Raw genomic sequence first — 22,862 nt, 5'->3', positions numbered from 1 at the left:
AGTTTCTGCCAGTCCGAGTGGGCAGTACTGAGCTAGATGGACCAATGTTCTTGACTCTGTATAAGGTAGCTGCCTATGTTCCCATGTTACCCTGAGTCCTCCTTGTGGTTCTTGACTGGTTGCAGTAATAGTTATGAGTGCAACCTCCTTGCTACTGCCTTGTCTAATGCAAAACAATGTTATAGACACACCCAGTTATTATATCCCCCACAATATTTCTTTCAATTGATACTGGGCAATGAGAAATATGTTTGTAGTCCTCTGCAGGCCAGTGCTATTATGCGTGTGTGGAACCTGTGGCCCTCTAGATGTTGCTGGATTCCCAACTCCCATCAGCCCCAGCAAGCATGGCCAGTGTTTGTGGATGATGGGAACTGTAGTTCAACAACATCTGGAGGGCTAGAGATTCCTCACCCCACAGCTATTATGACCTTCAACAGTGGGGAAGGTCCCTCAGTAAATGTAGGTAATGATTAACCGCCACAGGTGACCAAGGGAGTGTTCATCCTTTACTGCAGCCCCAGATTTGCTACCTGTTACACCTTGGATCAATCCAATCTACTTTTTGAAACTCTGGATATTTATTCCCCATCCATCTTCTCCAAAGAGTCCAGAGCAGATAGGGTGACTTGTAGAAGAATTTACACAGGATCAGTTAAACATGCCCAAATTAACTTTTGAATGATTTGGATTCAGACTAAAGGGGCAGCATACCAAGTCAGATATAACTTGGTCTGAAAGTACTTGGAATAAAAGGTAAAATTGTCTGAAATGTAACAGCAAAAGAAGCTGTCATCCATGCAAGCCTTATCTGTGTGTTTGAGGTTTCCAAGGATGGGGACAACTAGAAACTGAGGGTAATATCCAGTGTTAGTTGTGCTTAGAATATACATGTTGAAATTGAGATACGAGTAATTTGTCCATTGATTTCACAGGTCTAATGCATGTATGACTAACACTGGAGATCTCCTTAAGAGTTACTGTAATTTGAGAGCCAGAAGTGACCAGTGAGTGAATAAGCATGCCCACTTAACTGCTATTTATTTTTCTAGCCTAAATTGAGACAGGCTTTTTGCACAGTACAGTCTTCTTATTTAATTCGTTATGCTTACTGCTGTGGCGTGCTTGGGCAGCATGTGACCTAAAGGCCCTGTATTCCATGAACTCCTGTTAATCCAGAGAGTTTGACTTGAATTTAGGGCTGGATGTGAAGGGAGAGTAGCACATTACATTCTCACTGCAGTTTTGAGAGTTAACTTTGGTACATGCTAGTCTTGTCCTGGATAACTTCAGATTATTTCCCTTCATGCAGAACCTGAATTCTGTTCTCCTTCCTCCTTGCAAAGGAGCTCATCTTGATTTTGGATATGTCTCCCTTAAGGGTTCCAAAATTCCTCTGTTAAGAGCTACACTTGGAGCCTTTAATCTCGTATTGCAAAATACTGCCATAAGTACTCTCTTAAGAGGAAGTCTTGGAGTTACTAGGAGTTACAAATACTTGGGGGAAGGAAGAAGTAATACAGTAGACTTTTGAGAAGAATTGGATGCCATTTATTAAATAATGGAATAGATGCTGGAGTATTTGCCATAACGGGCATTCAGCGTTCAAAATTAGCTGGGTGCCAGTTGCATTTTGCGACTGGCAACTGGCCTCCTGCAACAGGATGGAGATATCAAGGAGGCATGCTTTGCGCCTAGCATGTCCACCTGCCTGGCTGTAGTCATCTGGTCTGCTGGGCACTCCCGCCAAACACCTGATTTGCCCAACGGTGCAGCAGGAAAAAACACACTTTTTTTGCTTCCATGCTGCCACACTGGGGTGAATCAGGTGTTTGGCAGGGTAGAGTGGAAGCAAAAGACACGTCTTTTGCTGCTGCACTACCCTACAGACCTCCTGATTCTCTAGCCAGCTCCCCCCGCCCCCAGTGTGGCTACCTGGTCTGGTAGCAGGGCAGGAAAAAACAAACAGTGCACCTAGACATTTTGTTTTGTCGCCCACAGCCTAGGTCCCAGGAGCCACATGGCTTCTAGCATTCCTGTTCCAGTTTCTAACACTGGGCATTTTGATAATGGACTAAGATGGATTTAGTTATTTATTTTTAAATCTACAATATTGAAATGTAAATTTAAAAAGAGGGAGAGTCTTAGAAAATATGCTGGATCTCTTCTCTTCACATCTCATGTACTAGATGATTGCCAGTTTTTAGTGGGGGTTTTTTTTACTGACATGTGACCAAATATTAAATGTTTTGTGCTATTATTGTACCATGTCAGGATGCTGCTGGTAGGAATACATATACATATACATACATACATTGAGAGAGAGAGAAAGCTTGTTTTGTGGTATTATGTAAGTTTTACCTTAAACTGTTGAATTCTGGCAGAAATCTTTGGCCAAGATTCAACTTCCCACCCACTTTGAGTGCATGAGTGAAAAGTGCTTCTGAACATGCACGAGGGAGGGTCTGGCAGCAGTCCTTTGTACCTTATGAAGTACCGCACAATGGAGCCCATGACCTAGAAGGGTGCATGAGTACCCTAGAATAACTTCCACATTTGCTAGATTTTATTTTTTTCACTTTTAAAATTACACTTGTGCTAGTTTGGATCCTGGTCATTTTATATCTGCTTTTCAAAAAATCTATAACTGGAAACTGCTGCTGAATGGGCATAGCTCAGCCTCCAGTTTGTAGCTGGTGAGTGCTTGCACTATTCACCTTGAGCTGTATCTAATTTTTTTTCATGTATTTGGACACGGCAGGTGTTCAGGTAGGCCAGAAATAGGCAGGCATGGAAGATAATGCAAGTTTCTCTCTTGAGCCTGGGGCAAATGTGCACTATTAATAAAAGGGACCATATTTCAGAGTATCTTTATTCTAACCGGGCTCTGCAAAAATGGTTAGTCAATGCATGCACCCAAAATGTCACTCGCATAAAAATCTGACTTAGAATTATTTACTTTCTAAAGGATGACTTGGACAAATGATGATCTACATAGCGGGGGCAGGTTTTAACTTTCTACTCCTACATATCATGCACAGGGTTACATTTATTTCTTGTCTAGGATGCCATAATAGGGTGAAATCTCCCATAGAAGTCCTGGGAGGTACAGGCACTCCAACAATGGGTACTTGTAAAATTTTCCAAAGCCATAAGTGAAGTCCTTCTTTTTGGAGGAGGCTGCTTAGTACTTGGGCCAGATCCCACAAAGCAATTTCCTTATGAAGCAGCAATTCCGATACTTAGTTGCCATATTCCTACAAGACTGCTCTGAGCTATCAAATTTCCACACATCCAGCTTGCTAACAGAGCTATGGAAAATAGTATAGATCCACCTTAACAAGAGTGCCTATTTTCATAGATGTAAATCATAATTTGGGCGGGTTTTTTTCATGTGGAGACTTTTTCATGGCATGAACAGACTCGGTAGCTTAGATCTAGTTGTGCCATGTTTATATGCAAACTACTGCCAGCTATCAGCTTTTAGGCAAATGTCTTCTCTGATCTGATGTGTGTTCACTGTCAATAGCACTGGATTGCCTGAAGTAGCATAGTTCTTGTTGACTGTGAATCTAAGATGACTTTGTTCTTACCTTGACTTGAAGCACCCCTCCCCGTATGACATATGTGACAAAAGAACATGGAAAGAAGTAGCTAAAGACTTGATGGCAAGAGTACATGGACTGCTTGTGGTTACATACAATTACAGACTCATCCCTAGAAGCTAAACATTAAGTAATACATTATTAGTACCAATACCTAATTTTAGATTACTTCTTTCATGTCCAGCCCTTTGGGATATGTCCTCATCTTTCTGAACATTTGCCTTTGCTGTTGATTTGTATTGAAGGAACCATTATGTTGTTGTGGAATGGGGATGGGGCTATATTTTCTCCACAGTATAGACTATGGCAAAGTTCTCTCACCCTCCCATTAAGCTTCTGGTATCCTGCGGGTGGCGCTGTGGGTTAAACCACAGAGCCTAGGGATTGCCAATCAGAAGGTCGGCGGTTCAAATCCCCGCGATGAGGTGAGCTCCTGTTGCTCAGTCCCTGCTCCTGCCAACCTAGCAGTTCGAAAGCACGTCAAAGTGCAAGTAGATAAATAGGTACCGCTTTGGTGGAAAGGTAAACAGCATTTCCATGCACTGCTCTGGTTCGCCAGAAGCGGCTTAGTCATGCTGGCCACATGACCCGGAAGCTGTACGCCGGCTCCCTCGGCCAATAAAGCGAGATGAGCGCCGCAACCCCAGAGTCGTCCGCAACTGGACCTAATGGTCAGGGGTCCCTTTACCTTTTATCCTGCAAACACTGCTTCCCTGTGTATTTTGAGGAAATGGGAAAAGTCACAGCACACTCAGGCCTTTACCCAAGCCTAAGACAGTATGCTATATAGGGCTATCTTGAATTGGTTATCCATACACCAATTAGGCATGGGCTCTGAGATAGGTTTAACAAGAGGATCCAAATGGTTCTGCATACAGTAAAAAAATTATTGCCTGCCTTGGACTAGGGTAGTTTAAACAACATGGATCCCAGTACCAATTTTCATTAGTCTATAGTAGTGGTTCCCAAACCTTTTCCCTCTGAGACCACTTGAACATTGCTGAGGGCCTTGGCAGACCACTTAATGATTCTCCTGCCTCTTAGAGCAATTGTAATGATTATGCTGTGCTAGATGGTGTATGATTTTAATTGTATTTTTAGACACACTGGGCCACTTGAATGAAACTTGTCGACCACTTGTAGTTTGGGAACCCAAAGATTCTAAAAGTTCTAGTGACCTACTGCTCTGTTAAGAGGTTGCTGCAAATACAGAATGTTAAATACAGAATGTGCAATCTTTCATGAGTTTGCTAACTTTTGTACCAGGCTACCACTTCATCCAACTTACTTCCAATGACAGTATCCTAAATTTAATTAAATGCTTGAAAATGAGTTCCTTTGAAAATCATGGGAATTTCTTCCAAACACATTCAAATGCAGTTGATAAGATTTAGATGAATGCAAAGATTATCTTTAGTATCTCTAAAATAGTACATTTCATCTACTCACCTGATTGAAACAACCACATTTTCCCCCCCGTGGATGAATACATATCTTCAGCAAAAACTTTGAAGTTCTAATTGAGAACCTTGTGTCTTCAGACATAAGCCTGTTGGTATTACTGTATGCTTTTAATTCAACCAAAGTGACTGCTAATAGAAAATGTGGGTGAGTCCTTCTCACAGAAGCACTCCAATACCATCTTTGCTGTGTGAGAAGCAGCTGGGGAGAGGAGCTGCAACATATTCAGGAAGGGTTGAACCCCTTGATCAGTGTGTCCTCTCCCAAAATATGTGATGAGGCCACTCCAAGATTAAACCCACACAACTGCTGCAGTGTCTAATATTGCCCTAAGATGCTGTTAGTGGTAGATTTTGCATAATCACTAATCAGTTTGACAGTGGCACTTGAAATTATTCAGACCAGTTAGAAAATGCCTTCAACTCAATTAGCTTAGCAGGTAAGCCCTGCTCCTTACCACTGTTGGCTATGAAGTTCCTTTCAAGTAGAGTGAAGTTGCAATTGCTGGACTACACTATGGGACTTATTTTTCATTTTGTGCAGTATTATGCAAGGTATTTAAAGTCTAGACTTGATGTTAATGTGCACAGACTAGGTATCTTAGTTATCCCTCAGGTTACTATAGATGAAATGAAGAGGGACGACTTTTGTGCTATACAGTAGTGCTGAAGCTGCTTGGGCATGCATCATGAAAGCCTTGGGAATAATATATATATAGTAAAGCCTTTGAGTACTTCCATGGCTCCAGCCTGCATAAAATTTCTTCTTGTTTCCTCTTAACTAGCTGTTTTCCCACATTTCATATTGTTTAATAGTGTGCTTGCACAAACCTGCTACATGTGTTTGAAGAGCAAGTTGCGATACAACACAAATAGTATTATGGGTTGTATCCAACCAAGTTCTATTCAGAGCACACCCACTGAAATTAATGGACCTAAGTTAGTCAAGGGCATTCATTTCTATGCGTCTACTCAAGCACTGGATACAGCCCCTAATGCCTTTTTTCTTGTTGTCTGATATGAGGAAGCACAGCTGAGAGATCCACTAAGAACTTTTTCTTAGAAATGGTATTTTTAGGCACTGCTGTTCCAGCTTCCAGTTACAGTCTTGCCCAGACCTCCAAGCTACTCTATCTTATTCTTAAACTGTTCTCATCCCCTGAACTGCTCTTTTTTGTTTCTCCTGGCTGTAACTGAGCCTTTAGTCCTTGGGTTCCCCTCCATCCTATTGCTTGCCATATGTACATCTTGCAGGAGTCTTCAACAATGTTTTTCCAAAATGAGGGGCAAATAGTTGGGGTACTCTTTCCCAGTTGGTGCCTTCCAAATGCATTGGATTACAATTTCCATCAGGCCTAACCAGCATGGCTAAGGATCAGGAACAATAGGAGATGTACCATAGTCCACAACATATGGAGGGTACCAGACTGGGGAAGGAAGGCAGGTCTAGGGAATCTTGTACTACCTAATGTTCATAAACTTCTCTAGAAGTAGACGTTTGACAAAACATGGCTGAAAAGTGACTAGCTAACTTTTTACCTTTCACCTATGTCTTCAGCAGTCCCAGTTACAAGCATTTCTTTATTGGAGGCTCCCAAGCTGTTTATGGCCTTTAGGTTATCTTAAAAACAAGCTTGCAACTGCAGTTTAGCCCATTTGTTTGTGTCCAGGGGCATGCAGTAAAGAAGGGAGGCTGGGCCAGGAATGGTCGCTGGAATGTCTTTGTGCACAACATTTCTCCTTTGCGTTGGACCAACACTTGCTTTTGGATGAGGGAACATCCCAGGAAAGTAGTGCTGGCAGATGGCAAAGGGCTGGGCCAAAGGCATAGGTAACATTTCTGAGTAGGTGGTCACAAGGCTTTTAAAAAGTTGTATATGATTATAATTCTGTATTGAAATTTTGGAGAGCTTTAGTTGCTTAAGATACTCTGATGACACTGAATGTTCAGAGCTGCTGCTGCTATCTAGAACTAGTGATTAAAAATAGTTATAGTCCCAAGAGCCTGAGGCTGGCTTTCCTATGAAACTAGCTGTCACTTTAGCCAAGTTGCCAGACCTTATAAAACTCATAATGGAGCAGGAAATGAGGGATTATCATTACAACATGAAAAGGCAATGGTGTAGCCATAGATTCCTGATCATGGACAATTATTAGCTTGTTTCCTTTGTGGTCACGAGAAGTTCAGGATCAGTGGCATTTTTTTAAAAAAAAGGTTGTTGAGGGTGCGGCAGATCCTTGTTCCAATCTGAGCCAGACAGTACTAATGTTGGATCTGCTTTGGTCCTATCCTGGCCCTCAGATAGAAATGAATTCAATTCATGAAGAAAATCACTTGTGGGGAATGCCAACAGCCTCCTCCTTCCTGCTCTTGATCCGTTAGAAACCACTTGCCCTACTTTTCTGTCTGCTCCTGGGATAGTGGTGGTCTGCATTCAGAGAGAAGGAGCTACTGCTGCTTGTGTCAGGTATCAGGCTTTTGCACTTAAATGTGGACCAGAAAGATGATACAGAAGAAATGTCCATGAAGAGAGAGTGCTTTAGAAGAAAGAAGCTTAGCATTGATGCAAATTGCAGAGTCCGTGAAAGAATGAGAAGGCATGATCATAGATGGGAGGGGTGTTGACTCTGACATACGTCTTGCATGAACTCGACTGGGATGGTAAAACCAGCAGAAGAGGCAGCCTTGCTTTCAAATCTAAGTAAATGGGAATAGTGTTTCTACCTGTGGCACAGCAGGGAAGCGTTTAGTTATTGGCTCTGATCTGCTGTGGAGGTATTGTTGGCAGTACTTTGGGCTCCTATGCTGAGCACTCAAAGCCTGCGGGGATAGGAACTTTTGCTTCAATATTGTCATCTTGTGCAATGTCCCAGGCCTGTCTCTTAAGATCCTGTTGCCCAGGGAGACATGGTGAACTCTAAACCAAACCCTTTGAGCAGCAGGGCTGGGCTGGAGTCTCTGAAGCCACTGCTGTCATCTTAAAGTGGGATTACTCTACTGAGTGGTCATGAAGAATGTGTTCTCCCTCTGGAATGTTTTCCTTGTGGGCATGCTGTCTCTTTCCTATGCTGAGAAGGCATGTACTGCACACATGGTAATAGGAAACAACAGTTTCAGAAAGCATACTATGCTACATTTAGCTTGGAATAAGATATATTCCAAACTTTTTAAGCTTTGGGTTGCTGCCAGTTGGGCTTAAGTGTGCTGCAGATGGAGTTTGAAACTAATAACCACCTCTGCACCCCTCCCCATAACACAATATGCTATTTCCATGCACCAGTTCCCATACTCTGTAAGCTGAACTAATTAATATCAGCTTCACTCTTGAGTGCAACGTGTCCTAGGACTTAACTCTGCAGTTGGTTTGTAATGGCAGGAATGGCCTGTCACTACTGTGGCGTTTCCATACCACTTTTCCACCCCTGCCATTGCACTTCTGTATTTCAGCAATGGTGATTGTGTGGGGAAAGGGTGGTAAGACAAAACATGATTAAGGGCAAAACATGATTCTTAAGAAATACAATTGTGCAAATAGCTTTCCTAGCTTTGAATGCAAAGTATTTTGCCTTGGCAGTAGTACCCCGCCCCACCCCCCAATATCCTAATCTGTTTGCAGGGGTACTTCTGTTTTTGTTGTAACCACGAGCCCATCGAAGTTTGCATGGGCTCTCTAGTTAACCAGTCGCAAGCCTTCTGAGAAGAAAAGCCCAATCATGGGTTTCCCTTGCCTCCTGTTATAAGAATGTTTCCCTTTGATACCATACAGAGGCTAGTAATGACTTGTTGGTCTGCAGCTGGCATTCCTCAAGTCCTGTAGAGGTGAGTCGGGAAGAGTGGAAGAAGGAAATGGTTAAATAATATAATTATTTAATCTAAGAATTGGGAAGCAGCAAAAGCCGAACAATTCATTATGAAGGGAAAGATGACTTCTAAATTTAAAGTGATGTGAACTTTTAAGAAGAGTCTGTTAATTTTGTGTTAACAGTTGCAACCAATAGGGCCAGAATATGGGGATAATCTTAACATGTGAACCATATGGCTTGGGTTGCATCTTCTGTTTCTGCGTAAAATGGCAGAATTGCTACTGTCTTTCCAATATAGGTAATTTGTGGACCCTCCCTTGCAACCACACTGATACCAAGAGGTTTATGCCAGTTAAATTTTCACACGTATTTCGTGTTGTGGCATATACAATTTATATTTCCTTAGTGCAGAACTTGCTTGACACCAAGTGAATAATGCAGTTCATATTTTTGAGTGGTGGCAGCCCTGTACCCTGGGATAATGAACTAAACTTAAAAATGAGTGCTCTGAAGTAGTGCATCCAAGTACCATACAGCTGCAAAAAAAAAAAAGAAGAAAAAAAAAGTAAAAAAAAGTAGACTACTTGAATGTTGAGAAAGAGCTCAGATTCCTGGAGAGAGAGACTTTAACAGTTACTTAAGGCTGCAATCCTATGCTTACTTACCTAGGTATTAGTTCCACTCAACTCACTGGGCCTTGCTTCTGAGTAAACCTGTATAGGATTGCACTACTTATCAAATATTATTGTGACACACCATATTTAGTTTGTGTGAAAGCCTTGACAGTTATTTTTTCCCACTGTCACAGAAAGGTGCCTCATTGCAGTTAACATTGCTTTTATAAAAAAGTGTGTGTGTATGTGAGTGTTGTGAAATACCTATCATTGAAACAAAGGCTGTGCCTGTATGAGGAGCAACTTGAACTTGTGAACTATAGAGCCCTCTGGCTTCTCACTTGTGTTATAATGTGGTTCTCCCAACTCAGCATTCAATTTTGATCTTGCAACTAATTTTCAGTTGCTCTGACTCCTTTTTTACTGCGCAACATCAGCAACAGGATATTGCTAATCAGAGTGCCTCTCATTTCATAATTTCAAAAGTCAAGGAGTGTACTGTTGTACTTGTCACCTCAATTAATCACTGAGTACTTTCAACAGATTTCTCTGCTTCAATTGCTCTGTGTTACAGAATGCACAGGTATGGGGAATACAGCAATGCCCCCACGTACAATTAAATTGGAGAAAATTGGGCATAAAGACTTCAGATGACAACTTTGCATGTCCAAAGGAAATGTGAGACATGAATTTGCTTTTGCCATGTTTGACAAATGAAGCTCAAACATCTTTATAAGCTGTAGAAATTTCTACATGCCTCTGTCTTTAAGTACTGTAGTTTGTGTGCTTCAGATTTTGAGAGTAATTGAATGTGTTGCTCCTGAGAATCAGAGGCTCAGTTTCTCCACAGATTCAGGAGAATACCCAGTGAATCGGGCTTTGTCCTGTAAGCAATAGGTTTGAGATCATGATCACATAGTGCACTTTCACCACCTCACCCCTTGCTTAACCTACACACTGCACTTACCAGTTAGGTAGCATTTGCTGTGTAATTATATCTTACTGCTTCCCCCTCCCCCTTACACTTGAGCAAACCGTGCTCAGACTGCTTGAGCAATAGAAGCTTGGTTCCATCAGAACCAAGTGCAGTATAACTCTGGGAACAACTTTCCCTCAGAAATTTCATTACAGACTTCATTTCCACAGTGGGCAGTGTCGGGGCGCACAATGCACCTCCTCCCCTTGCTAGTATCCGCCCCGGAGCCGCGGCAAAGGTGTAAAAGAGCCACATGCGGCTCCGGAGCCGCGGGTTGCAGACCCCTGGGCTATTCTGTTGCAAGGCTTTGCATTTGATTTAGGTGGGAAAGAACTAACTGCTTAGGTCCTATTAGGGCTCAATAGTTAAATACTCCAAACTGGTAAAAATGAACTGTCATCTTTCCCTGAAGATGAGGCTTTAACTACAACTGAAAAGGTTATTGTCTTCTCACTCTCCAGCAACTTTGCCTGGGGCATGCTGTGCTGTTACCTATTTGCAAGAGTGTGCAATGCTTAAATCAGGAAAAACTGTGTGGGTTAATATTCATTGGATACATTCAAGTAGCATGGTCATTTAGAGACAAAATTTCCTGTTTGTTAAGCAGTCTTTCTGCTTATACTCTTTTATATTAATGTGCTGACCTTGATGAGCAATGGCAGAGTCCCAAAAGCAATTCTGTGGCCACTGATAAAGTAAACAGTAGGCCAAGGGGGTAATACAAATAGTACTGGAGAAATAAACGGCAAGCAGTGTGTCCTGTTTTTCCAGATGCTTCTGAAGCCTAAAGGAAGCTTTACTTTTTCAGGGGGCAGGTTCTCACAAACCTTTAATACTAGAAATCCTGCAGAAAGGGTTCAGCAAATGGAACGTCTATATTCCTGAAAGGTAGACTGTATCTCACCCTCTCCTTCCCAGTCTTGTGGTGCAGATGGTTATTCAGTTGTCAGCCTTCATCTGAAACACCTGGATCCTGTAGAAAGCTCAGGAGTTGAGAAAGGATCTCTTGTGCATGTTCAGCAAATAGTGTATTGAAATGTTCCCTAAAATAGAGATACAGGTTCCACAGTGTGTGGGGTGCATGGTATAACTATGGGAAGGTGGGTGGGGCGCTGGTGAACTAGGAAATCCCTGGTTCGAATGCCATCGTTTGGTTACATACCCAGTAGGTGGCACAGTGCAGCTCAGATTCTGCAGAATACTAATTGTGTGTCGCAACTCTGTGTTATGGCTGGGTGAGACGTTTGCCAAATCCTTACTGTTACCACACTCTTCTTGCGCAAGCTGCTTTTACCCTTTGCAGCAAGGGGGAACATATTGGGGGAGGTGATTTAGTAAGAAGAGTTCACTTTCCACCTTCTGTTAGAATTTGGTAGTCATGCATGAGTCTACTGTTGTCATGACCAGTTTGGCTCTTATACAGTTCTGTGTTCTCTTGACTTCCCATTTTAAATAGGAGAACAACAACCTACCCTAACAAGGTGACTGTAAGGATTACTGGGAATATATGTGACTCTTTGGAGCAGGGATGCGGAACCTGTGGCCTTCCAGATGTTGTTGGGCTCAAAGTCCCATCAACCCTAGTTGACATAGTCCAGTCGTCAAGGCTGTAGTCCAGCAGCATCTGTGTGGGGTGTGTCAAAGTTTGCCCATTCCTGCCATATGCCTCCATCAAATATATGCACCACAGAGGCTGCATTTGTATTCCCTCCCATGGCTGATTATGGTGTTAATTAACTTTTGTAATGTCTGCATGCATGGCTAGACTAAGATGCAACTCCTCTCACCTATTATGAGTAAAGGAAGGTGAAGGTGCTTCATTTGAAATGTTTTTTTGCTTACGTGAGAAAGAAATGTTTGCTCTGAGAATGCTGAAATGCCCTACAGTCTCCCTTAACCCTACATGCTTGAGATGATCTGAGTTGCTTCTAGATGTCTTGGATATGACTGAATCAAAGTCTGGATGGTAACAGGGACCACACACCTGTAACTAGCCCAGCTTTACAATAGAATGGTAAAGAGCCCAGTGGGCAGGAGCACAGGAAAGAGTCTCTCCCAAACTACTGCTGTTGCATGTGCTCCAGCAAATCTCATTATGGTCTCTTTCAACATCAAAGGGGTGGCTACCTGCCCAATACTCTTGCTGTTTAGCGTTCCGCCATGACTGCAGATGTTGATGCCATATCTGTAATTAGCAGATCAGTTCTAGGAACAAGCTGGATTCTGCATAGTGGACCCAAACTTCTTTCTTAGTTGAGTTTTACTGTTCAGTTTAACATTTATGTTGGCTTCCACTAACTTGTATCATCTTAGTGTACAGCAGGAGGTATCCAGTAAGATAATGCTTGCTTAGAGTAGGGGATTCAGCAGCTCCTTCATTGGAGAGTCTGTGCACCTTTAACATCTTAAGAAACTTGGCTTCCATTCAAAAAAATAAAATTAAAAAATAGTGCTGGGAGAGCACTCCTCAACCCAGTGCCCTCCAACATGGTCATGGTCAGGGTTGTTGAGAATCTTTGTCCAAAACATCTGGGGGGCATCAGGTGGGGAAAGCTGCTTTAAGTTGAAAGAAAATTCCTGAAAAAACACATTAACTAGCAAATACTCAAATGGTCAAAAATCTGTTCTGCATTGATAAAAATGGAGCAGCATCACTAGCAAGCAAAAAAAAAAAAAAAGGAAGAAGGGGAAAATATGATGTGCTACAAATAAATGTGTGCTGCGAACTTGAACAGTTATTCCACCCCCTTTAACTAAATCCTATGCCGTGTGTGTGTGTGTGTGTGTGTGCGCGCGCGTAATATAAAATATAATTTTCTTGAAAGCAGACATAATATTCATTGGACACATTCAAGTACCATACCCCTGTCAGTCTGAGACCAAATTTCCTGTTTGTTAAGCAGATTTGTTGCTTATGGTCTTTTATATTAATTTACTGACCTTGTTGAGCAATGGCAGAGTCCCAAAAGCAATTCTGTTCAAGTGGACTTGTATGGTTGAAAAGTGTTTCCTGTGATAAACATTCAACAGTTGGTTAAAATGTGGTACCTTTTCACAGCTCATAATGCTGATAAAGTGATGTGCAGATCATGTTAATGATACCGATAAGGTGCAGTCTTTGATCTCTCAGCATTTTTCCAGCATACATTCAGTGTTTAATAAGTTACCTTTTCTGGAAGTAGACAATACGGACCTGTGTTAGAGCTGACTTTCACTAAGTATGGAACACTAAATTAGGTAACATAGTTGTTTTTAATAATGCATTTTTTAAAAATATATTTAACAGGTGACAACCAATAACAAAATGGACATAAAGAAAGAAAGAAAAATAAGTACAGAATCCAAGTTATTCCATGGAGAGAACTCATAGTTGTGACAGCATAAAGGGGCAATTGGTTCAGTTAGGGTGTATGATAACTAGTGTGTGTCACTTGGTGTACTGCTGATAATTGCTGTCAGGATGTGGTGTGAGCTTTTTCACATCTTACAACTGGCCTGTTGCCATTTCCTGTTAAAGCTTACAGTCTCTACTAGATCATCATATGTGTGACTTAAGGAAGGTCTAACATTTTTCCTTTTCTTGGTCCCTTGCTGTTCATCTTATAGACATTGTCCCACCCTTACTCTGTTGTTTGCACTCTTCTTTTTGCATTTAGTAATGACAGACATTAATAGTTCCTTTTTTGGTTTTCAAATGTCCTATAGTCAAGGAACACATAGATTTGTCTTTCACAGAAGCCCTGTGAACTAAAGCGGATTCTGAAAACACTCCAAGGTTCCTTCTCTCCTTATGCTGGCTAGGTCTTTTCAGTCTTGCCACCTTCTGTGTGAATTTGGTGTGTGCTCAGGAGCATGTTTAATATTCCCCCATGGCTGTACATGATGTGGCTCCCTGAGAAACGCCTAATAAGATTATGGTTGCTATTGGATCTGTTACCTGGATCAGAGCTCATAAACTATTCTAGTAGAACCTGAGCCCAGTTTCTGTTCACTCTTAAGGCTTTTCACGTACCTGACTGCACACACAGTTTGGCACACACCTGTTTGTGAAATGTATGGATATGTTGGTATAATTCCACTGCTGTAAGAATGCCCCTCCCCCAAATAATCTTTTCAGTTCTTCATAATTTGTATTATGATTTGGAAATGTTTGCCAATTACTTCTCGGAAAAAGTGAACTCGAGTAACTGGTAGTCTTTGTGAACAGTATTACAACAGGGGCCCCTTCTCTGCTAAGATGGGGAGAAATAGATTTATGTGCTGCTGGGGCAGGCGAGGTGGAAAAACTGTGGCCTGCTAGATGCCGTTAGACTGCAACTCCCATTGCCCCCGCTCATTGGCACAGCTGCCAGGGGCTTATGGGATTTGAATTTCAATGCTAGGTCCTTGCTGCTGAAGATACCTAGTGACTTAGACTGTGCACAGGACATGGAAGTAAAATTTCCAGAATGTCATGCATCTCAAAGGCTGTCAACCAAAATAACTCTTTTTCTCTGAAGGCATGAGGAATGACAAAACCATGCCAGATGTATTCTAAGCAGAAAGGGCCTAAAGAAATAGAAGAATATTTTAAGCTGACTATACAGCTCTTCAGTTAGTTTTCAGGAAATGATGAAACTGAAAGTAACCAAATTCAGCTGGAAGCGCTCATTCTCCTGGTGTGTCTTGCTCAATTATGGCCAAAAAAGGCAAGTAGTTAGATTCTTGGAAGTTGCAATTGCAGGAAGCTGTGTAGCAGAAGTTTAGACTGCAGCTGTTGTCTTGATACAATTCTGAATACAGTACAATGAATTATTCCCCACCTTTTCCTTTGGCTCCTGAGTGACAAATTTATGGACCTAAATCACCAGAGTTTTCTCCTATTTTAGCAAAGACCTGTGGCATATTTTTGGCTCCAACACTATGATTAGGCATCATGAAGCATGGTGTATCACTGGAAATACTTGGCTCTAGGATAGTTCTTGTTTGTTTGAAGAGCTTTTATTGGGTTTTACATAATGTAACTTTTTGATGTCTCCAGCAAATTCTGCCAGTAGGAGCTTCACATTGGTTTTATTGTATTAAATATAGCCCCAGCACATTATTCCTGTTTAATTGCTTCTAATTTGCATCTGGTTCGTCACTGTGAGAGGATGTTGGACTAGATGGGCGATTGGCCTGATCCAGCAGACTCCTATTATGTTTTCAATTTCTAGCAAAATCCAAAGTGCCTTGTTTGCATGGTTAATCATAAGTAAATGCATATTTAGGTGAATGCAAGCTATCTAAATACTTGCTTTTGAGACTAAGGTGACATAAAACTGATGGCTTTTTCTTTCTTTCTTTCTTTCTTTCTTTCTTTCTTTCTTTCTTTCTTTCTTTCTTTCTTTGAAAGGCTTAATGGAAACGTATATCCACAGTACGTCCTTGAACAAGTCTTGCTGCAGTTTAGCAACTATTTTGTAACTTGGTTGACTCTGTAGGGAGACCACTTTTATTCTAAATGTCTTCATGGGCAGCTTTGGCTAGCAGCATGCAGCAGTATTGACACTGTGGTGTGCAAAGGCTGGCTAAAAAGCTTGGTTCTTGACAGCTGTATGCATGCACACACAATGCAGAGAGACAGGAAATTTGTAAGTTTTTGAAATACCTAATACAATGGAACACTTGTGTTGCATAGTGAGCCACATAAAGTGGCAAGTATAAAATTACTTTGCCTTTCACCTCCTAAAGTAGTTCTGAGGTTTTTTTCTCCTTGTTGAAAAATAGAAGTGGCTACCTGGCAGCCACTTTTTTCTAATCTCACACCCCTGCTCTAGTCAGGGTGAGTCTCCTGCCAGCCTGGAGGTTTTACTTTTACTTTCAGGCTATTAACAGATGCCACAAGGGATTGAGTGAGGCTGGCGGCCCAAGTTAATCATTTGTAGGCGTAATAGCAAAGAAAGGAATTCTAATTTCTAGATAGGAAGAAAAAACTACCTGCTTTCCTACCCATGCTAGGGGTGCCAGTCTGTAAATAGCTGCTGTATGCTGTAAATAACTGTAGACCACTGTAGACTTAGTCAGTATTTCTTCAGATATCTTACATTTGTTCCAGGGAACTGACAAATGTTGATAAGAAATCGGGTTGTATCATAACTACTGAAAAGTTATTAACCTTAGCAAGTTTTTCATCTCTGTATTTCCTATGATTTGGCATAACTTAATATCATTTTGCAGTTTCATTGGGGTAGAACGTGTATATTCTCCTCAGGTGTGACCCACCCATTTTAAATAGCTGTTTTTAACTGAGGGGGAAACCACTTTGACTATGTGAAGCTGCCCCCCCAGTCTAGTTAAGGCCTAGGGGGAGGAGGCTAATTGTAGCACTACCACATTGTGTTGATATGTAGTTGCCAGCTTCTTGTGTGTGCCTTCAAGCTTGCTTGCTTGCTTGAGTAATTGGATTCTTTTATGCATCCGGTCACTGCCTATTTGTGACCCACAGGGGCTAATGAATCTGTGGGGAAGCAATAGGTGAATAGTTTATCTGGGCATGCAACTTGGAGTCAATGGCCTTGTCTACTCAGAACCCCTTTACAAGGACCTAAAATATCTATTCAGTCATCTCTAGTGTTCTTGCCTCTATAGAGTGTTTAAGCTGACAACATGAGCCTACTTCTAATGATTGCATGGCATTTAAGCAGTAACATGGTCAAATATTTGAAATCTGTGTTGGTGAGGGAACTGGTGCCTAATTCAGATGACTCAAATGTTGTAGCGTCAAAATGTTGGCAAGGTAATAACATTGCAACTTCTTCTTTTCATAGGTCCCTGGTTATAAACCACCATGGCTCAGAGAGATGCTGACAAATACCTCTATGTGGATAGAAACTTCATCAACAACCCTCTTGCTCAGGCTGATTGGGCTGCCAAGAAGCTAGTGTGGGTCCCATCAGAGAAAAATGGTTTTGAGCCTGCTAGCTTGAAGGAAGAAGTAGGAGATGAAGCCATTGTGGAGCTTGCAGAGAATGGGAAGAAAGTGAGAGTCAACAAAGATGATATCCAAAAGATGAACCCACCCAAGTTCTCGAAAGTGGAAGATATGGCTGAACTGACCTGCCTGAATGAGGCCTCAGTGTTGCACAATCTGAAGGAGCGATACTACTCAGGGCTTATCTACGTGAGTAATGACTTTTTCTGCTAGTTATAGGATCTAACTAAATCTTACATGTCCCCAGTCTTATACAATTTCCCCCTGTCTACATTCTAAACTAAACAGTACTTTCCCTAGTAGAGTTTTTGTAGAACATTGTGATGGAGTGGCTTGACTCTTGTGTGTTTGTGTTGGAAGATATCTTAGAAATCATGTACAGCGTTTGATCCAAGCTGAACACACTCTTCATGTAGACACCTGGCTTGCTGCTTCTGTATCTGGAACCTCAGTATAAAAGAGCAGTAAAACTAAGACTGCAAAATAACAAAGCTCAGCTGCACATAAGGCAGTTGGGATATAAAAAAGTACTGTCGTCTACTTTCAACCAATCAGAATGCTGACAACTAAGAACCTCTGAATTGCCTAGTTGTTGCACTTCAAGCCTCCAACATGTGGTGATTCTCGGTCAGGGGAGGAGTGGAGCTTGCAGACAAAGATAAACTCCTCCTGGAAGCAGAGTCAAAAAGCACTTGTATTTAAAAACAACAACAAGCAAACCCAAAACAATTAGTAGCTAGCAAGCCTTCTACCAATTTCCAGTTTGTCACACAGCTAAACCAGCAAGTGGCTGGGCACTGTGTTTGGTATCCTGAATAGTGGATAGAAAAAGAATGAAAGAAACATTATAGAGTACAGGTAAGAGAGATGCCATTAATGGTCTTCTCTATGCTGGCTGGGTTACCATGCAAACAGGAAATGCCTAAGGACCCCTGAAGAGGAGCCCTTTCCACCCCCTATAGCCTCAGTTCTGTACTGAGGCTGTACACCCTACTCTCCACTAGCCAGAAGAATGCTTCACAGTAAGGCCAAATTTCTGTTCTCGGCCAGTAGAGGAATGGATTATACAGGCAAGGGATGTACTGAAGCAGTGAGCTCTCCATCCTTGGGCGCGCTGCAAATCAAAGACACCATACTCAGAATTTTTTTCCTCTTGAAGGCAATGCCTGATGCTCTACCAGAAGGACGCTTCACAGTAAGGCCCAACTCAGTTCAGAATATACTGAGCAGGTAGCTTTAATTCAACTCTCGTCAAAAGTGGCAGCAATGCTCTCATGAGCTTGATGCCATGGAAACAAGAATATTCAATTGTTTATACGTGACTTAGCATGGACTCTGTTCAGTGGTAAGATGCTGACACTGTTTACTTGTTGGCATTATTGCTCCATCTGCTGCACTGAATAGAGACTGTAGAGATAACTCCTCAGCTGGAAAAGGGGGCCCTGCAGCAGTTGTGGTAGAGAATGCATACAATGTGCTGATACCTAGGGACATATGAAGTTAACTTCTGCTGTGCCAGACCCTTAGTATATTTAGCTCAGTACTGTTTACACTTACTGACAGCAACTTCCTAGGGGTTCAGGCAGAGGTCTCTCCCAGCCCTACCTGGAGATTGACCTTCTGCATGCAGAGTGATTGTTCTACCACTAAGCTTTTCCCCCTAAAGTAGTAAAGTGTTAGGGCATATAAGGGTGGGCTGCTGTGCAGCTCATAATGGGTAGAGAGGTAGCAACTGTGTGTATGGTTTTTAGGCACTTGCTCTTCTGAAGATCTTGTGCTTATTCCTGGGAGACAACTGCTGTCAGTTGTCACCAAGGTAAAGGGACCCCCTGAGCATTAGGTCCAGTCGTGGACAACTCTGGGGTTGTGGCGCTCATCTCGCTCTATAGGCCGAGGGAGCCGGCGTTTGTCCGCAGACAACTTCCGGGCCGTGTGGCCAGCATGACTAAGCCACTTCTGTCAAACCAGAGCAGCGCACGGAAACGCCGTTTACCGTCCCGCCGGAGCGGTACCTATTTATCTACTTGCACTTTGACGTGCTTTCGAACTGCTAGGTTGGCAGGAGCTGGGACTGAACAACAGGAGCTCACCCCGTCGTGGAGATTTGAACCGCCAACCTTCTGATCGGCAATCCCTAGTCTCAGAAAAAACTCTGGCCTTATTGGCATACAGGAGATTGAGAGGAGGGTTACAGTTGTCTTGGTGGATCTAATTTTGGGGTACAGTGGTGCCCCGCAAGACGAAATTAATTCGTTCCGCAATTTTTGTCGTCTAGCGAATTTTTCGTCTTGCGAAGCACGAAATCCCATAGGAATGCATTGAAAATCAATTAATGCGTTCCTATGGTCAAAAAAAGTCCAAACAAAGCCAAATTTGGTACAACAACAGTTTATTAACTGCTCTTTAAAGTCACACATACTGTAAAGAGCAGTTCAAAAATTGAAGGGAAAATAAATTAACTTTATAAACAAAACATGTCTTTGTTTTTAGACAAAGAAAACAAAGTCGTGAGACGTTTTCGTCTTGCGAAGCAAGCCCATAGGGAAATTCGTCTTGCGAGGCAAATCGAAAACGGAAAAACCTTTCGTCTAGCGAGTTTTTTGTCTTGCGAGGCATTCGTCTTGCGAGGTACCACTGTACTAATCAGTTTGACAGAGAGCTATGGTTCACAAGTGGCCAAGGGTACAGGAGGAGAGAAATTGGCGTTTGTCCTGAGTTCTATATTCAGGGCACTGATTGGATCAAAGCATGTGCCACTGCTGCCTTATACATAAGCTGCAGCTGAGCCCGACTCTGTAAAAGGGATATTTTGCCAGACTTCACTGATTTCCATTTGTTCCCTTCAAAGTGTTTCATTCTAACATCCATTTAGCTGTTTGTTGCTGTCTTGTCACATGGATCAGCCCTTCTGTGCTCCCCATACATGGACTCTTGTAAGACTTTGCACAGTGAAGTCTTTGTCACATGTGGCAGTCTGCCTACACAGTTTCTCCCCTTTGGAATGGGGAATGGCACATATCTGTCTTTCTTTGCTTTACAGCACATAAAAAATGAAGGTTGTCAGTGTGTACATGTAGTAAAATAGACATGTGCAATTTTTCACATTGATGGCTAGAGTACAGATCTTTTGTACCACGACTTTAAGCTAGGCAGTGTACAATTAAGGATGTTTATATATAGGCCATTTTTTCTCTCTGAGGCTATACTTGCCAGTAGGGACGCGGGTGGTGCTGTGGGTTAAACCACAGAGCCTAGGACTTGCGATCTGAAGGTTGGTGGTTCAAATCCCAGTGACGGGGTGAGCTCCCATTGCTTGGTCCCTGCTCCTGCCCACCTAGCAGTTTGAAAGCACGTCAAAATGCAAGTAGATAAATAGGTACCGCTCTGGCGGGAAGGTAAACGGCATTTCTGTGCGCTGCTCTGGTTCGCCAGAAGCGGCTTAGTCATGCTGGCCACATGACCCAGAAGTTGTACGCCGACTCGCTCGGCCAATAAAGCGAGATGAGCGGCGCAACCCCAGAGACATCCACGACTAGACCTAATGGTCAGGGGTCCCTTTACCTATACTTGCCAGTGTCTCTATCACAGTTCTGACCCACTCAACATGTGAGTATTTTCTTTCCTTTGATAGTTTTGTGTGTTTGGAAAATAAGCATCTTGTGTGAGCAAGTATTAGTGGCAAAATATCTGCTTTGCATGCAGAAGGTCCCAGGTTCAATTCCCAAGTAGAGCTGAGAGAGAATCCTGGCAGCAATGCTGAAGAATACTGCCAGTGGCTGTAGAAAATGCTGAGTTAGTAGGACCAATGGCCTCAGTGGCGTAGCGTGGGGGGTGCAGGGGGGGCCGGCCGCACCGGGCGCAACATCTGGGGGTTAGGGTTAGGGGGCGCAAATCCATGGGTTAGGGGGCGCAAATTACTTGCCTTGCCCCGGGTGCTGACAACCCACGCTACGCCACTGAATGGCCTCACTTGGTATAAGGCATCTTCCTAGGTTCCTATGTAGTAACTAATTGTCTCCTAATCTACAAGTTTTGTATGCAGTTTTTTAGTTCAACAGTGACTCAGTCAGTGCTCTAATTTTCAATTCATTTGGGCCTGTGCTAATCTTTATTGGGTGATGATTAAGGAAAGGAAATCTAACCCTTGAGATTTAAGATGTATTTTATACCTTGAGTTGCCATGGCTACTGGCCCTGACAAGTATATTTGCACGGAGTAGTTCCCCAGATACAATATTCCTGATAATGACATTCACTCATCAGTGACCTGCTTAAAATTTATTTTTATTTCTGTTACTTGTGATCTTATGGACTCCAAGATCATTCCAAATAAATGAATGTTCAGAAGTAGTAATGAGTCTCCCATTGTCTGACTGGAAGAGATTCATACACCTACAATGACATGCATATGTGTTGTTTTTAGAAAGACCTGATCCTGTAAAATGGAATGTGTTTACAAGTTTGCCCAATTTTTATTTTCTATTCCTTCCTGTCTCCTGATATGATACACCCTTAACCTTTCTGCCTTATAAGGAACTTCTCAAAATGAATCTCTTCCTTTGCGTTTCCTGAGGTTTAGTTAGGCAATAATTTTAAAACATTACATTCTCACTAATTAGCTGCTATGGCTATGTAGTTCAGTTTCAGTGAACCTTTTAATGTTTATTTTTCTTTAAGCAGCTACAATAAATAACTTTTTACTACTAATATAGCTAACTTTTTTGTACAGGTTTAAAGCCTTTTTGCTTCCATTTATCATGATCGCTCACTAATATGGTATTGGGTTTGTTAACTCTGATTTACAGAGGACTCTGTGGCATGTGCAATTTCCTTGGGTCACGGTGCTTTTTACCCAGTGATACTTAATCCAACTACACTTTATATTATAGAAACCTCCCCTGCAAAGTGGGGTATCTGAATGTTGCTTTATTCCAACAGCCTTGGTGCAACCTGAAACCTGTTGTCACCAAAGGTTAATCTCATGAAGTCTGCAAATCAGTCTATTACAGTGTGCAGACTTTGTGGTTTTAGCAGTACTGTACATAATCTCTCTACTCCCCACTCCCCCAGCAAGTATTTTGCTCAACCTTTCTTTATTTTAGATGGTTTCTGTACTAATTCATATTTTCAGAAAAACCTCTAAGTGGTTTACAGCATGTCTCAAAGTGGGGATTCTCAGACTGGGGGGCAAATTTGGTCATCCAGGCTCCTCTGTGTTCCCAGGCCACAAACTTCACTGGCTCTGCTTCACATCCAGAGTTGTTGCTTGGCAGGTGTCATTGAACTCTGATAATGCCTTTTGCTTGTATTGATGGATAGTACAGAGGGATGCGTGTAGAAACTGGCCTATTGTACAGAGCTAAAATAAAAGAATCATTGCCTTCCCACTTTGGTTTTTGGCTCCACCCACTACTGGGATGCGGTCCCTGCAAGGTTGCCCGGAAGGCATTGT

At 42.2% G+C, this 22,862-nt stretch overlaps 1 protein-coding gene across 7 annotated transcripts in view; it reads left to right on the top strand.

Moving 5' to 3' along the window:
- MYH9 (myosin heavy chain 9) overlaps nucleotides 1–22,862 on the top strand; it is an 83,284-nt gene that overhangs the window by 13,804 nt on the left and 46,618 nt on the right. For 6 of the 7 annotated variants that reach the window (XM_083462143.1, XM_083462140.1, XM_083462145.1 and 3 more), the window contains exon 2: nucleotides 17,248–17,600. In XM_083462143.1, coding sequence (XP_083318269.1) covers nucleotides 17,268–17,600 — 333 coding nt within the window. In that variant the 5' untranslated portion in view covers nucleotides 17,248–17,267. Of the gene's footprint in view, nucleotides 1–935; nucleotides 1,008–17,247; nucleotides 17,601–22,862 lie in introns of all 7 variants that reach the window. The other variant, XM_083462141.1, reaches the window with a different exon arrangement.

The sequence above is a fragment of the Podarcis liolepis genome (genome assembly GCF_965112155.1).
Source record: "Podarcis liolepis genome assembly, chromosome: 10".
In the NCBI taxonomy this organism is placed as follows: Eukaryota; Metazoa; Chordata; class Lepidosauria; order Squamata; family Lacertidae; genus Podarcis; species Podarcis liolepis.
This window is presented reverse-complemented; position numbering and strand designations above follow the sequence as displayed.